The sequence below is a fragment of the Lynx canadensis genome, chromosome C1 (genome assembly GCF_007474595.2).
Source record: "Lynx canadensis isolate LIC74 chromosome C1, mLynCan4.pri.v2, whole genome shotgun sequence".
NCBI classification, from domain to species: Eukaryota; Metazoa; Chordata; class Mammalia; order Carnivora; family Felidae; genus Lynx; species Lynx canadensis.
In genome coordinates, this window is record NC_044310.1 from 156,744,884 (window position 1) to 156,757,739 (window position 12,856).

General features: G+C 40.1%; 1 protein-coding gene across 2 annotated transcripts in view; it reads right to left on the reverse strand.

Moving 5' to 3' along the window:
• The window catches only part of STK39 (serine/threonine kinase 39), a 315,140-nt gene that overhangs the window by 196,556 nt on the left and 105,728 nt on the right, over positions 1 to 12,856 (reverse strand). For both annotated transcript variants that reach the window (XM_030323833.1, XM_030323834.1), the window contains exons 6-8: positions 12,735 to 12,844; positions 12,367 to 12,468; positions 9,914 to 10,047 (exon numbers count right to left, since the gene is read on the reverse strand). In XM_030323833.1, coding sequence (XP_030179693.1) covers positions 9,914 to 10,047; positions 12,367 to 12,468; positions 12,735 to 12,844 — 346 coding nt within the window. The remainder of the gene's footprint in view (positions 1 to 9,913; positions 10,048 to 12,366; positions 12,469 to 12,734; positions 12,845 to 12,856) is intronic.

Sequence of the window (12,856 nt, forward strand, 5' to 3'; positions counted from 1 at the left end):
ACTGCAAAACACATAAATTGCTGTAAGTTAAATATTTAGGGCAGGATCAATTTTCCATCCTTCATCCTTACACTTCAACTAAGTGAATTCAGTGTTTCTTAAAGGTGGCAGACTGACACATCTGTGAGCTAAATTCCTATATTTATTAAGAAGCCGTGCAAGCTGCAATATGATCCTGTCAAAGAAACTATAGTCTACAGTGTCCTAGGATTTCCCAAGAGCAGCAGTTACCACAAGGGGCCCGCAACATGTGGACAAGCTCTCTCTGCCCACCAAGTGCAGTGCACATGCCCTAGTGGCTCTGGGGGGTAAGGTAAATGTGAGGGTGATTCATAAAATGCAAATTCATTTAAAAGCAATACTGGATTGGTCTGGCTCCTCATGGTGTCATTTAACTTGCTTCTCTATCCTGTATTTCCTATAAACTAAAAGTTAAATCTAAAAACTTGACTATATTGCATCAAGCATTTAGGGGAAGAATCCTTCACAGATGACACCATGCACTTCTTCCCACGGCACATCAGAGGTACCTGATGTTAGGTTAACTCACTGGGAGTGATGCTAAGTTTAGCCAACGACCCCCGGGCCTGAGACCTCTCCATTGTCAAGGTATGTTTTCACCAGGGCAATTGGCAAGCATTCTGTTGGGTAATACTTCGTTCAGCATTGTAGGAATTTTCTGTTCCCCTAACAATTTCAGCATCTTTGTCTTAAATGATTATTTCCTAACAGGTGGCAGAATGCTGATTTCCTATTTCTATCATTCCTTCTACCTTTATTAAATGGCATTCTTCCATAAAGAATAGCTTTCTTCCAAAATAGTTCCTTCTAAAACACGCAGCCAAGCAGACAGAATCAGATAAATCCAGAGTATGAGACAATCAGCCAGACAACCAGCCTGATCTCTTCAAAAAGTCAGTGTCATAAGTGGAAAAGGAGAGAAGGGAGGGGACTGTTCCACATTAAAAGGGACTTAAAGAAACAAAACCAAATGCCACAGGAGACCCTTGCCTAAATCCTGTGTTTGAAGGGGAAGGGAGAGAAACAACAAAAGACATTTGGAAATAATTAGAGACTATGTGAATAGGCTAGATCATTAAGATGATTTTAGGGAATTATTGGTCATTTTCTTGGGTGTGGAAAAGTATTGTGGCTATGAGGGAACACATTTTTATTTGCAGGGAATGCAAGCTGAACTATTAAAGTCTGTTACTCACTTTCAAACCGTTCAGCAAATAAAATGTAGATAAATACACACATCAGATACAGAAAATATTCGTGACTACTGCTTCCAGGTGGTGTTATAGAAGCAAACACTGTACTATTTTTTTTCACCTTTGTGTATTTAAAATTTTTCATAAAAAAAAAAAAACTGGGGAGGTAAGAGGGAAGCGTTACTGAATATTATGAGGTATTCATTCAGGCCGTGATTACCGAAGGTACAAATAGTACTGTGTTGAGAAGGGTGCAAGTTTAAAAGGAGTCCTCTTGGGGCGCCTGGGTGGCTTGGTCGGTTAAGCGTCCGACTTCGGCTCAGGTCATGATCTCACGGTCCGTGAGTTCGAGCCCCGCGTCGGGCTCTGTGCTGACAGCTCAGAGCCTGGAGCCTGTTTCAGATTCTGTGTCTCCCTCTCTCTGACCCTCCACTGTTCATGCTCTGTCTCTCTCTGTCTCAAAAATAAATAAACGTTCTAAATAAATAAAATAAAATAAAATAAAATAAAATAAAATAAAATAAAATAAAATAAAATAAAATAAAATAAAATAAAAGGAGTCCTCATGGGGCGCCTGGGTGGCTCAGTCAGTTAAGCATCCGACTTCTGCTCAGGTCATTGATCTCACAGCTGTGAGTTTGAGCCCCACATCGGGCTCTGTGCTGACAGCTCAGAGCCTGGAACCTGCTTCAGATTCTGCGTCTCCCTCTCTCTCTGCCCCTCCCTTGCTCACGTTCTGTCTCTCAAAAATAAATAAACATTAAAAAAAATTTTTTTTAAGGAGTCCTCATACTTGAAAAGATCGAAAACCACTGCTTGGGAACCAGGAAGCTCCATTAAAACGTTTCCAGGGACTGAACCAAAGGATACGTAAGACTTAGGCAACGTTTTTAAGTGCATCGCTCTAGAAACTACGTAAGTCTACAGGGGCCATAAACTACATTTCTTTGCAGAGCAATTTTCTATTCAAATTGTTATTGCTCTTTCCCTCAGCCTCAAGTGGAACACTGGTTAGAAGTGCCTGACAAAGAACCCCGAATCACCACATCCACTGCAATACACAGCTGTTAATTGGTAATTGCTTTGAGTAAATAAAGGTCTAAACAACAGGTGGGCCATGATTGACGGTCTGTGTGCCACATCCCCTCAGCGAGCTTATCCAGATTCATGAGTCCGTACCTTGTTAAACAGGCAGCAGAACTAAAAATGATACTGCTATTTTACGTGATTTAACCGTGGCTGTTATTTTAATGTGTGCTCTTACTGATCATCGGCAAGGTGTCTGGCCTCCAGCTACTCCAATTCATCTTTCGACCTCCCTGTAAATATTTATTAAGCACCTACTACTTGTCAGGCGTCGCGCTAGGTGCTAGGCATGCCGCAGTGAATACGACAGACGCAAATACTACCTTCAGCAACTTAATAATCTAGCAGATAAGAATTAGCGAGTGCGGTGAGGCTGTAAGAGGGACGTCAGAGCGTGGAAGCACTACAGCAGAGCTGTGGCGGGAGGGGAGGGCTGCACAGAAAACCTAAGGACGACCGTTACACGCCGCGCGGAGACTTGGTGTTGTGTTTGGCACCTCGTAACATGAAATAAAATCTTAAAAACCAAGGGGCGTACAAAATAAGTTAGACTGAACTTTTTTAAGAAACCCAAGAAAAGCAAGATGATCAAGAGACTCCAGGTCACCGATTTGGTGGAAAACTCTCATCGCTTTTGGTCAATTCAGTTACAACAGCCCCCCAGCCAGTCTCTCCGCTACTTCTCTCTTCTTCATTCTGGCCCAGCACCCACCCTGCTCCAGAGGTGGCTTCTGTAAAAACCCAATTCTTATCCATCCTCACGGACTTCAGTGGGCTGAGAGGTGCTGGCTCCCTCCATCTTCATTTCCCACCGCACCCCACATGAACTCTGTCCTCCGGCTACACGGATGTTCCCACCCTGCTCCCACTCTGCTCTTTCATGACAAAGCACACGCTGCTTTTCTTGCTCCAAAATTTTTTGTAACCAACTGGCACAGCCTTGCTCATCAGTCAAGAACCAGTTTAAATGTCACCATCTTCAGAGATACTTTTATCAGCTCCTACAAGTACATATCCATTGCTCCCTACTCAGTGCTCACACACCAATCTACCCACACACTCCTATTCTGTAATTACCTGTTCCTAGGTCTTCCCACCTCCACCCCACTAGGTTATAAGCCCTTTCAGACAAAGGACCACATGGTATTCATTTTTTATATCCCCAATGCCCAGCACAGACCAGAAAACTGCCATAGCTCAATTCTATAACATAATCAAATACAAGGTAGAAGTGATGCTACTAGACAGTCAGACAGAGAAACTACAACTTCTAAAGCCAAATTTAGTCAACACTGAATTCTAAATCTGTTCAATAGAGTAGGGAACAGGAGAATGATGTAATGAAAACAAGACTCATGCTAACAAACAACGAAACAAACAAAAACAGAAAGGGGTAAGTCCATGCACAGCGGAGGTCCAAAAGTGGAGAGCCACATGCCCCCCCTTGCTCCTCTGCACCTTGCCTCCTCCTTCCACAAACTAAGGGTGAGGTGTAGGACCAATGTAGAGAGAAGGCTAGGAAATGCCAGACATGCCTGGAGATACACGCCTGGGAAAATACCTTCCCTTCCCCAGCAAGGTCATTTCTATGGTGACCAAAACTGTAAAGGGGAAAAGCGTGCCACAAAGAAAACTTCTTTCTCTGCACTCTCCATTCTTAGCCTTCATCAATAAATACACTCAATCACATAAGAAATGAGAAATGGCTTAAAGGAGCCACATTCTTCTTTGTACAGGCTTAGGATTTATGTTAATAGGTCATATGGGTCATACAAAATAATAGGTCTACTCCACACAGAGAAGAACTAAATTGCAGGTTCTTTATGTGCTCAAAATAACTCAAGTGTCTATAGCTTGGGGGTTAGAATCATACAAGTGCCAAGCTATCTCCATAAGAAAGTATGGGAAAACAGAACTGGAAAGAACGGGAAAATGAGGGAGGAAGAAAGTGATAGAAGGTACAAGAGAAGGTAAGGTGCATGCTGCCCATCTGACTTTAGGTTTTTTGTGTTTTGTTTGCTTTTGTGTTTGTTTTAGTTTTATGCTATAGCAACCACCAGTACAGGATTAATATGGAACCATCAGTGCTGCCTGCCTCTTAGCTGAGTACCACATAAGAAAAAGAATTCTGCAAGCATGTTATATCTGACATGGCTGCTAACAATTTTCAAATAATACAACATAATATAAATACAACTACTGTCTTATGAGGAAAGCTAAAATGTTATACCAGCAACCCAAATAATGGTACAGGCTGTGAATGATGATTTAATTTTAAATCCTTAAAAACAATGCAGTACTCTGCAAGTACCAACATTCTCAGGAGAAAATATCTTAAAGGATTCAGTTAATACATATGGATGAACCAAAGTCCACTGAGACTTAAAATAATTTTCAAAGGATTCAGGATGAACATGATATAGTTTAAGTAGTTCTAACAATGTGCATTATAATTGCTAACATCTCATTGACCTCAGGCAGAGCTGTATCTCTCAGTCTCCCCTCCCCCACAAAAGAAATATTCAAGTTTTATTCACTTCTAATGAAATTATCTATGTGACATCCACCCTCTTGTTGCTCAAAGAAAATACTGGTTCTTTTTATAGTTGCCATCCATATGAAGTATGTAATCTACAAGATTAAGGCTCATTTTTTAAGAAATAGCAAAATGTTGTGCATTGCAAATATAAGCACCTCTTAGTCTATGCCAATGCAGAGCACGGACTTGGATGAGGCAAATAGCTCCAACACCCCAGCTCTCTTTTATTAGGAAAGTTCCATGAGCTCTCAAGGTTGGCCGAAAATGCAGCTTATTCTCAGCTAGCCTGAGGGCTCCTACATGGGACTGAATCTGTCCTGGTCACTGTTCCCCTGTGATAAGTTTCTGTCTGTTGCCAAAAAGGTACTCAGCATGGGGCGCCTGGGTGGTTCAGTAGGATAAGTATACAACTCTAGGTTTCAGCCCTGGTCATGATCTCACGGTTCATGCGTTTTGAGCCCCACATCAAGGTCTGAGCTGACAGTGAGGAACCTGCTTAGGATTCCCTGTCTTCCTCTCTCCCTCTCTGCCCCTACCCCACCCATGCACGTGTGCATGTGCGTTCTCTCTATCTCCCCCCACTCCCATTCTCCCTCTCAAAATAAATAAAAACTTAAAAAAAAAAAAGGAACTCAACAAGACCAGGGTTTTGGTACCTATCAACTGCTTTTAAATTATAAGTAGATGACTATATGCAGAATCAATAAAAATTATCAAAAATCTTGCATTTACTCCTCAACCCACTTGAATCCGGTTTGTTTCTAAAACACTCGTCAGTGAGTCCAAATCATTCCCAAATTGCAAGCTCCCAGTTGTCTCCAGTTGCTCAAGAAATATCAAATATGTAATACAGACCCAACACTGTGGACACAAAGACATAAAGATGAATGACACTTCTAAAAAACTTATAAACCTATGAGGAAATTGGATGTTAAGTCAATAAATTTACATAATGTGGTAAGTATACAAGAGACATATCTCTAACATACTGCAGGAAAACTAAGAGTTGTAATAATTCCACTCAGTTTGGAAGAAAACAGCAAATGCTGAACAGCAATCCCAATTTCCTGAATACTTAGGAACCCCTAGGTACTGTGTTATCCTCTTTAAGTGAATTATCATATTCCATGCCCATGACAATCTTATGAAGTAGATGTTATTAGGCTCATTTTACAGAAAAGGGAATTGAGTCATGTAGATGACGATAAAGTAGAGCTAGGAATCTCACCCAGATTTACCTAACTCTAAGAAGATGAGGACTTTCAAGTAAGTGTTAAAAGAGGTTCAAGGAATATAGAGGAAGAGGAAGAGGAAGAGCCTTTGGATAACATAAGCAAAGGCAGAGAAGACAGGAAATAGTCATGGTTTCTTTCAGGTTTGTGTAGCAATTAAATGTTTACTTATTTAGTAATGAATACATATTTTAAAGCTGCACCCTATATAATAAGTAACTCAACAATATTGTTTATTCCCATTCTCATATTTCATCAATCTTTTTTTTCCTCAAAACTTCCCACATTCGTGTCATTTCATTTAAAAAACAGAGAGAGAGAGAGAGAGCAAGAGAGTCACCTGAGAAGCTGCTATTAAGAAATGGGCAGAGGGCCTGAACAGACATTTTTCCAACTAAGACATACAGATGGCCAACAGACATATGAAAAGATGTTCAACATCACCCATCACTAGGGAAGCACAAATCAAAACCACAATGAAAGAAGAGCCTGGAAGGTTCAGTCAGTAGAGCATGCGACTCTTGATCCCGGGGTTGCGAGTTTGAGTCCCATGTTGGGGGAGAGTCTACTTAAAAAAATTAATTAAGGGGCGCCTGGGTGGCGCAGTCGGTTAAGCGTCCGACTTCAGCCAGGTCACGATCTCGCGGTCTGTGAGTTCGAGCCCCGCGTCAGGCTCTGGGCTGATGGCTCAGAGCCTGGAGCCTGTTTCCCATTCTGTGTCTCCCTCTCTCTCTGCCCCTCCCCCGTTCATGCTCTGTCTCTCTCTGTCCCACAAATAAATAAACGTTGAAAAAAAAAATTAATTAAATTGTGGGGTGCCTGGGTGGCTCAGTCGGTTGAGAATCTGGCTTCGGCTCAGGTCATGATCTCACAGTTTGTGAGTTTGAGCCCCGTGTCGGGCTCTGTGCTGACTGCTCAGAGCCTGAAGCCTGTTTCAGATTCTGTGTCTCCCTCCTCTCTGCTCCTCCCGTGCTCGTGCTCTGTCTCTGTCTCTCTCAAAAATAAATAAACATTAAGAAATTTTTTTTAATTAATTTAATTAAATTTTTAAAAAGCCACAGTGAAATATCACCTTACACCAGTCCGAATGACTAGTCAAAAGGTAAAAAAAAAAAAAAAAAAAAAAAAAAAAAAAAAAAAAAAGAGTGTTGGCGAGGATGTGGAGAAAAAGGAACCCTCACACACTATTAGTGAGAGCACTATTAGTGTGGCCACAGTGGAAAACAGAATGGAGGTTCCTGAAAAACTTAAAAATAGAACTACCATATGATCAAGTAACTCCACTGCTGGGTACTTACCCAAAGAAAACACTAATTCAAAAAGATATACATACCCCTATGTTTATTGCAGCATTATTTACAATAGCCAAGATACGGAAGCAACCCACGTGTCCACTGATAGGTAAATGGATAAAGAAGATGTGGTATATGAATACAATAGAATGTTACTTGACCATAAAAAAGAATGAGATTTTGCCATTTGCAACAATATGGATGGACGTAGAAGGTATAATGCTGAGTGAAATAAGTCAGTCAAAGAATGACATGTAACCATATGATTTCACTCGTATGTGGAATTTAAGAAACAAAACAAGAAAACCAAATAAAACAGACTCTTAAATACAGAGAACAAACTGCTGGTTGTCATAGGGGAGGTGGGTGTAGGGATGGGTGAAATAGGTGAAGGGGTCTAAGTATATTTATCGTGATGAGCACCGAGTAATGTACAGAGTTGTTGAATCACTGTATGGTACACCGGAAATTAATATAATGTTAGTTATGTATGTTAATTATGCTTCAATTAGCAAAAAAAAAAGAGTCCCCTAAAAACGTGGTGCACCACTGACACTCTGTTACAGAGGACAACTGCACAACAGTGAGATTAGATTATGTTATAATGTAAACATCTAAAAGAAATCCTTAAACTATTAATACTTTGTAAATCAGTAAGTTTCTAACAGAGCACTCTGAGGGAAAGACTTTGTAAGAATTCAAATATGTGATGCAAGGCTCTAATTGAGATTTTTTTTTTTTTTTTTTTTTTTAGTGGGGTGGTAGGAACCTATTATTTGAGTTCATATAGTTAACACCTGGGAAGACTTTCAAGATAATTAAGAAATAAGGACAGTTCATTAAATATAGTGTATAATAATCTATTTTATCCTAAGTTACAAACCTCCTAAAGAAATCTATTGTATCATTAAGTATACCCGTGATTCTACCCTACAGTATTTTTTCCAAAAGGGCTGAAGTTGGGTGACATTACACATCATCACCACTAGGTGGGATCTCAACTAGTGTGAGAATCACAAACACCAACCACAGTAATGCAGTGCTAACTGGGAAGACAAATACTTCTCTCACTGGGCTTTGGAGGATCAAATTGTTTCCCTGGTGATGCCAAAAATTTATGTTTGGAGAGGACACCAAAAAGAAAGGGAAGACAAACAAGTGTTGCAGAACAAAATTAGAATCTAAGAGCATTCTCACCCAACAGGAGAGTGAAGAAGTAAGCTCAATGAAAGAGTAGTATAACTAGGGAGGAAAAACAAGCCCTACAAATCAAATACAAAGGGCAACTAAGATGTTGAAGCAAAAATAGCCTATTGGCCTATTGGTGTGACAAAACAACTATCCCTTTTACAATAAATAATTTAAAGATGCTTAATAGCAAACAGTCTTCAGATCTCCCATCATGAGGATGAATGGTGACTGATAAAAGATTCAAGGCAAATTCAGTAAAATGTAAAGGAATGAAGAGAGTAGCTATGAAGAATGGGTAAAATAATGGAAATTATGTTTAATCTAGAGAAGGGTTTCTGACTCAAACAATAGAGTACTGTGCAAAGATAAAAAAAACCAAAAACACACAACTGAAGTTTCATAAAGGATTTACGAATACAGGAATCCCTCCGTCCAAAAGCAAGGTCCTTCCCTGAAACAGAAAGCTTCTGGAGAGAAGCCAGCATTTACATTTTCAAATCTAAGTATCAAATTGAGCCCCTGGGTGGAGAAGGTGGCCAGTAAATCCTCAGAGGCCTCTCCGGGTCTGTCGTCCAGGCTGACTGTATGCCAGGAGGGTACCACACACAACCAAGCTCTACAAAGGGACTCTACCCAGGCAAGGCCTGTGGGGCTCACGTCACTTTCTTCTTTAAGAGATAAAAGATGCTGAACTATATTATGACTTGCCAGGATATTTCAAAGTCACAGAAATTAAGAAGGAAGAAACAAACTCAGAAAACAGACATGCTACGGAGCAAGGCAACAACCGAAGAATAAAGAGGAAACACTAACATTGATTTCAAACCTTTTGCTTCTGTTTATATGATTAGTGTTTCTAATGCAAAAATCTTAATCTTCTTTACTGATAATCTTTTAAACAGCACAACTTGTTCTGCAACTAAAAGGAAGCTCATGCAAAATTCAATAGCTCTGCCTGGTTTAGACTGGAGCTAGCAGGATATTCAAATCCTGAGAGGTCAGCTCAACCTACACAGTGCAGAATATTAGCTCAGCTTCTGAGTGCACCACTGCCAATTTCTTTTGATTTCTGTTTTATTTCATTTCCTTTGATGACGGAGCCCACACCTAACAAACACAGTGAATCTTATTAACACTAAAAATGTTCCTCCGCCTCTCCTTCATCCTCACTCACTTCTCTCCCTCTTGGACCCGCCCTGTCTTCCACTAACAGGTCGGAAACCAGGGGCCAGAGCAGGATTTCCCTTGAACTAGCAGTACCTTTCAGGTGTCCTCACACAGCCTTTTCCCATGCACAAACAACGCTTTGTGGTGATTCAAACCAGGTCATTATTAACTCATCCACTAAGTGTGACATACCTTTTAGAAGGATCTTTCTGAAGACACAGGGAAAGTAATTTCCTAAAGGACTTGCCGTACTTTTTCATCATTTCCTTATCCTCTACTCCTGTTTCTAAAGTGGGTGGATCATTCTGCAAAGTCAACATTAACACCTGCAGCAGAAACAAACACCAAGACAGAATCTCAGTACAGCAACGGCTACAGTCGAGTCTTTAATCTCTCACAAAGACCATCCTTGATTTAGGTACAAACATGCTTTTCCCATGATTTTAACCTTCCAGAAAGTGTGTGCTAAAAGTATTCATTTCCCTTTGCAAATCTGCTCAATGTGCCCTTTCACCTTTCTGTTATTCCATTGACAGAACTTACAAAATCTGTTCTGTGTGTTAAGAATGATCTCCCAAAGCGGCCAGGACAGAACTTCTGGGAACTGGCTCTCACACAGCCTGGAGGAGCACGTAGCTCCAGCACAGGGTTAGCGAGGGCCGGGGCTCTGGCTGGGAACGTGTGTGGGGGCGGGGGCCAGAGCAGCAGTTCATGTGGACAGGTCATTCATGAGTAAGGAACCGCCCCTACTCAAGGCTTCTATTAACACACTGCCAACCCTAAAAATAAATCCACACCATCCCAGAAGGTAACACATGATTTCCTTTTCTCTTTTCTTACTGAGAAAACCTACAGAATATTGCTTAAAGGCTTGGCCAAATTGAGACAGTAAGACACTGAAAGACAGCCAGAATACGAGTTACTAAAAACCATAACCAGAGAGCAAAAGGCCACGCTGCTTTTGGAGGGGGACAAAACCAAATCAAAATACAGCTTCAAATAAAAAAGGTAAAAATTCCATTCGTTCACACTAACATCAAAATTACTTGCTTTAAAAAAGAATACAATTTGTAGTAAACTATTGACCTATAAAAGGAATAAACCTCATTAATGCATAAATTAGCCTTAATTTATGCAAATGTTATACATGCCAAGACTCCTCTCAAACACTTTCAGATGTGTGAATACATGAAGGATTACAGTGATAGTTCATTGTTTGTGGAGGAAAACAGCAAACAGAAGAAAGTGGGAGAGTTCCAAAGTCCTAGCAGAGTCCCGCAGGACAGGATAGCAGGCTGGGATCAGCAATATGATTTTGGAGCTGGGTGGGAAAAACATGAAGGAGTGGGGGAAGAAAGAAAACAAGAAATAGGAAAAAATAATACAGAAAAACCGGATGGAAGAGCTGCTTTAGCACTCTTTCTCTGAAAGTTCATTTCAATTGTTTCCGTCTCAACTTTACATTTTCTGCTAACAAAAGCAAGTATGTATGCACACACACACCCTAATCTTAAGTATGTTAAAAATACGTATATAGACTGGGGCGCCTGGGTGGCTCAGTCAGTTAAGCGTCCAACTTCGGCTCAGGTCAGGATCTCATGGTTCACAAGTTCCAGCCTTGCATCTGGCTCTGTGCTGACAGCTCAGCCTGGAGCCTGCTTCGGATTCTGTGTCCCCCTCTCTCTCTGCCCCTACCCCGCTCATGCTTGGTCTCTCTCTCTCTCCCTCTCAAAAATAAATAAAAACATTAAAATTGTTTTTTTTTTAAATATGTATATAGAGAAAAGAGTAATGTAACTACACTAAAACCTTAACAGGGATTGTCTGTGGCTAATGAGATTATGAATGATTATTCTCTTTATTCTTGTTTGGACTGCCAAATTTTTTTCAGTAAGAATGTATTAACTTTTTAATCAGTAAAATTATTTAAACTTTTTTTATCCTCATTTTTTTTAAACCTAAATTTTTCCAGTATTTGCCTAGGAAAAAATTGAAACAAATACAGATGGTACTTTCTGTGAAATACTTTAATAATTTCCACTCAACTATTTCAGCCCCCAAATAAAATCTAATCGGGTAAATCAGCCCTGATTTACCATCTCAGAACTGAGTGAAATAATGATGTAGGCCAGTTAAAAGAATAACAAAAGTCTGAAAACAGTATCCAGATGTAGGTTATTGTCTAATAACACTGGGCTCACTTATTTCAGATGAATCACCAACATGACAGTATGAGCACATGGGTGAAATGTTACAGATCATTCCAAAAAAATTGGGGAAATCTATCCACAAAGATGGTATCACTATAATCTATTTTCGGATTTTCCTTGGGGGTCTAGGGTATTCTGCTATTAGAGGAGTAATGACCAGCATGTGTCACAGTTCTCATCCTCCACCCACCAATCTGATCACACTCTTCAGACAGCTCTGTGCTAAGAACGTAAAAGCAAGCTTCAAAGCTGGGAATTGTACCACTTTTGTCCTATTTTGTCCACTGAGAACATCAGACAACATTTAACTTGGCTGCATTCCTCCATTAATTCTCCTCAGGTCTAAGAGAAAAATGATTATGTTTAAAAGAATTACAGAACCTATTCCATTAAATCCTATTTCAAGCCCAACATATTATTTCCAATAGTAATTACTTTCATAGGAGGGTACTTGTGATAAGGCGCTGCTCCTGTAGCCAATTCAATGGCAGTTATTCCAAAACTCCACATGTCAGCCTTGAAGTCATAGCCTCTCACCTAAGAAAAGAACCAGGAAAAAACACAATTATACAACTGGAAGGTCACACATCATGAGGTCCACAGTATGTCAGGAGTCTACAGCATATATGCACAACTTCGATAATATCACTTTGCTAAGGCCCAGCAATCGGGAATTAAATCTGAGTTACATGATGCATTCTAGTAACATCATTGATTTAAATGAAATTTTAGTGTATTTAATGATACAAAACATCACTTTTTTATATATATATATATATATATATATACTTTTTTTTTTTTACCTGTTCCATGACTTCAGGGGCCATCCAACACGGAGTGCCAACAAATGTTTTTCTTACTTTATTCCGGGTAACATCACCCCCTGTTGCTAAGAATGCACTTACCCCAAAATCTGTAAGGAAAA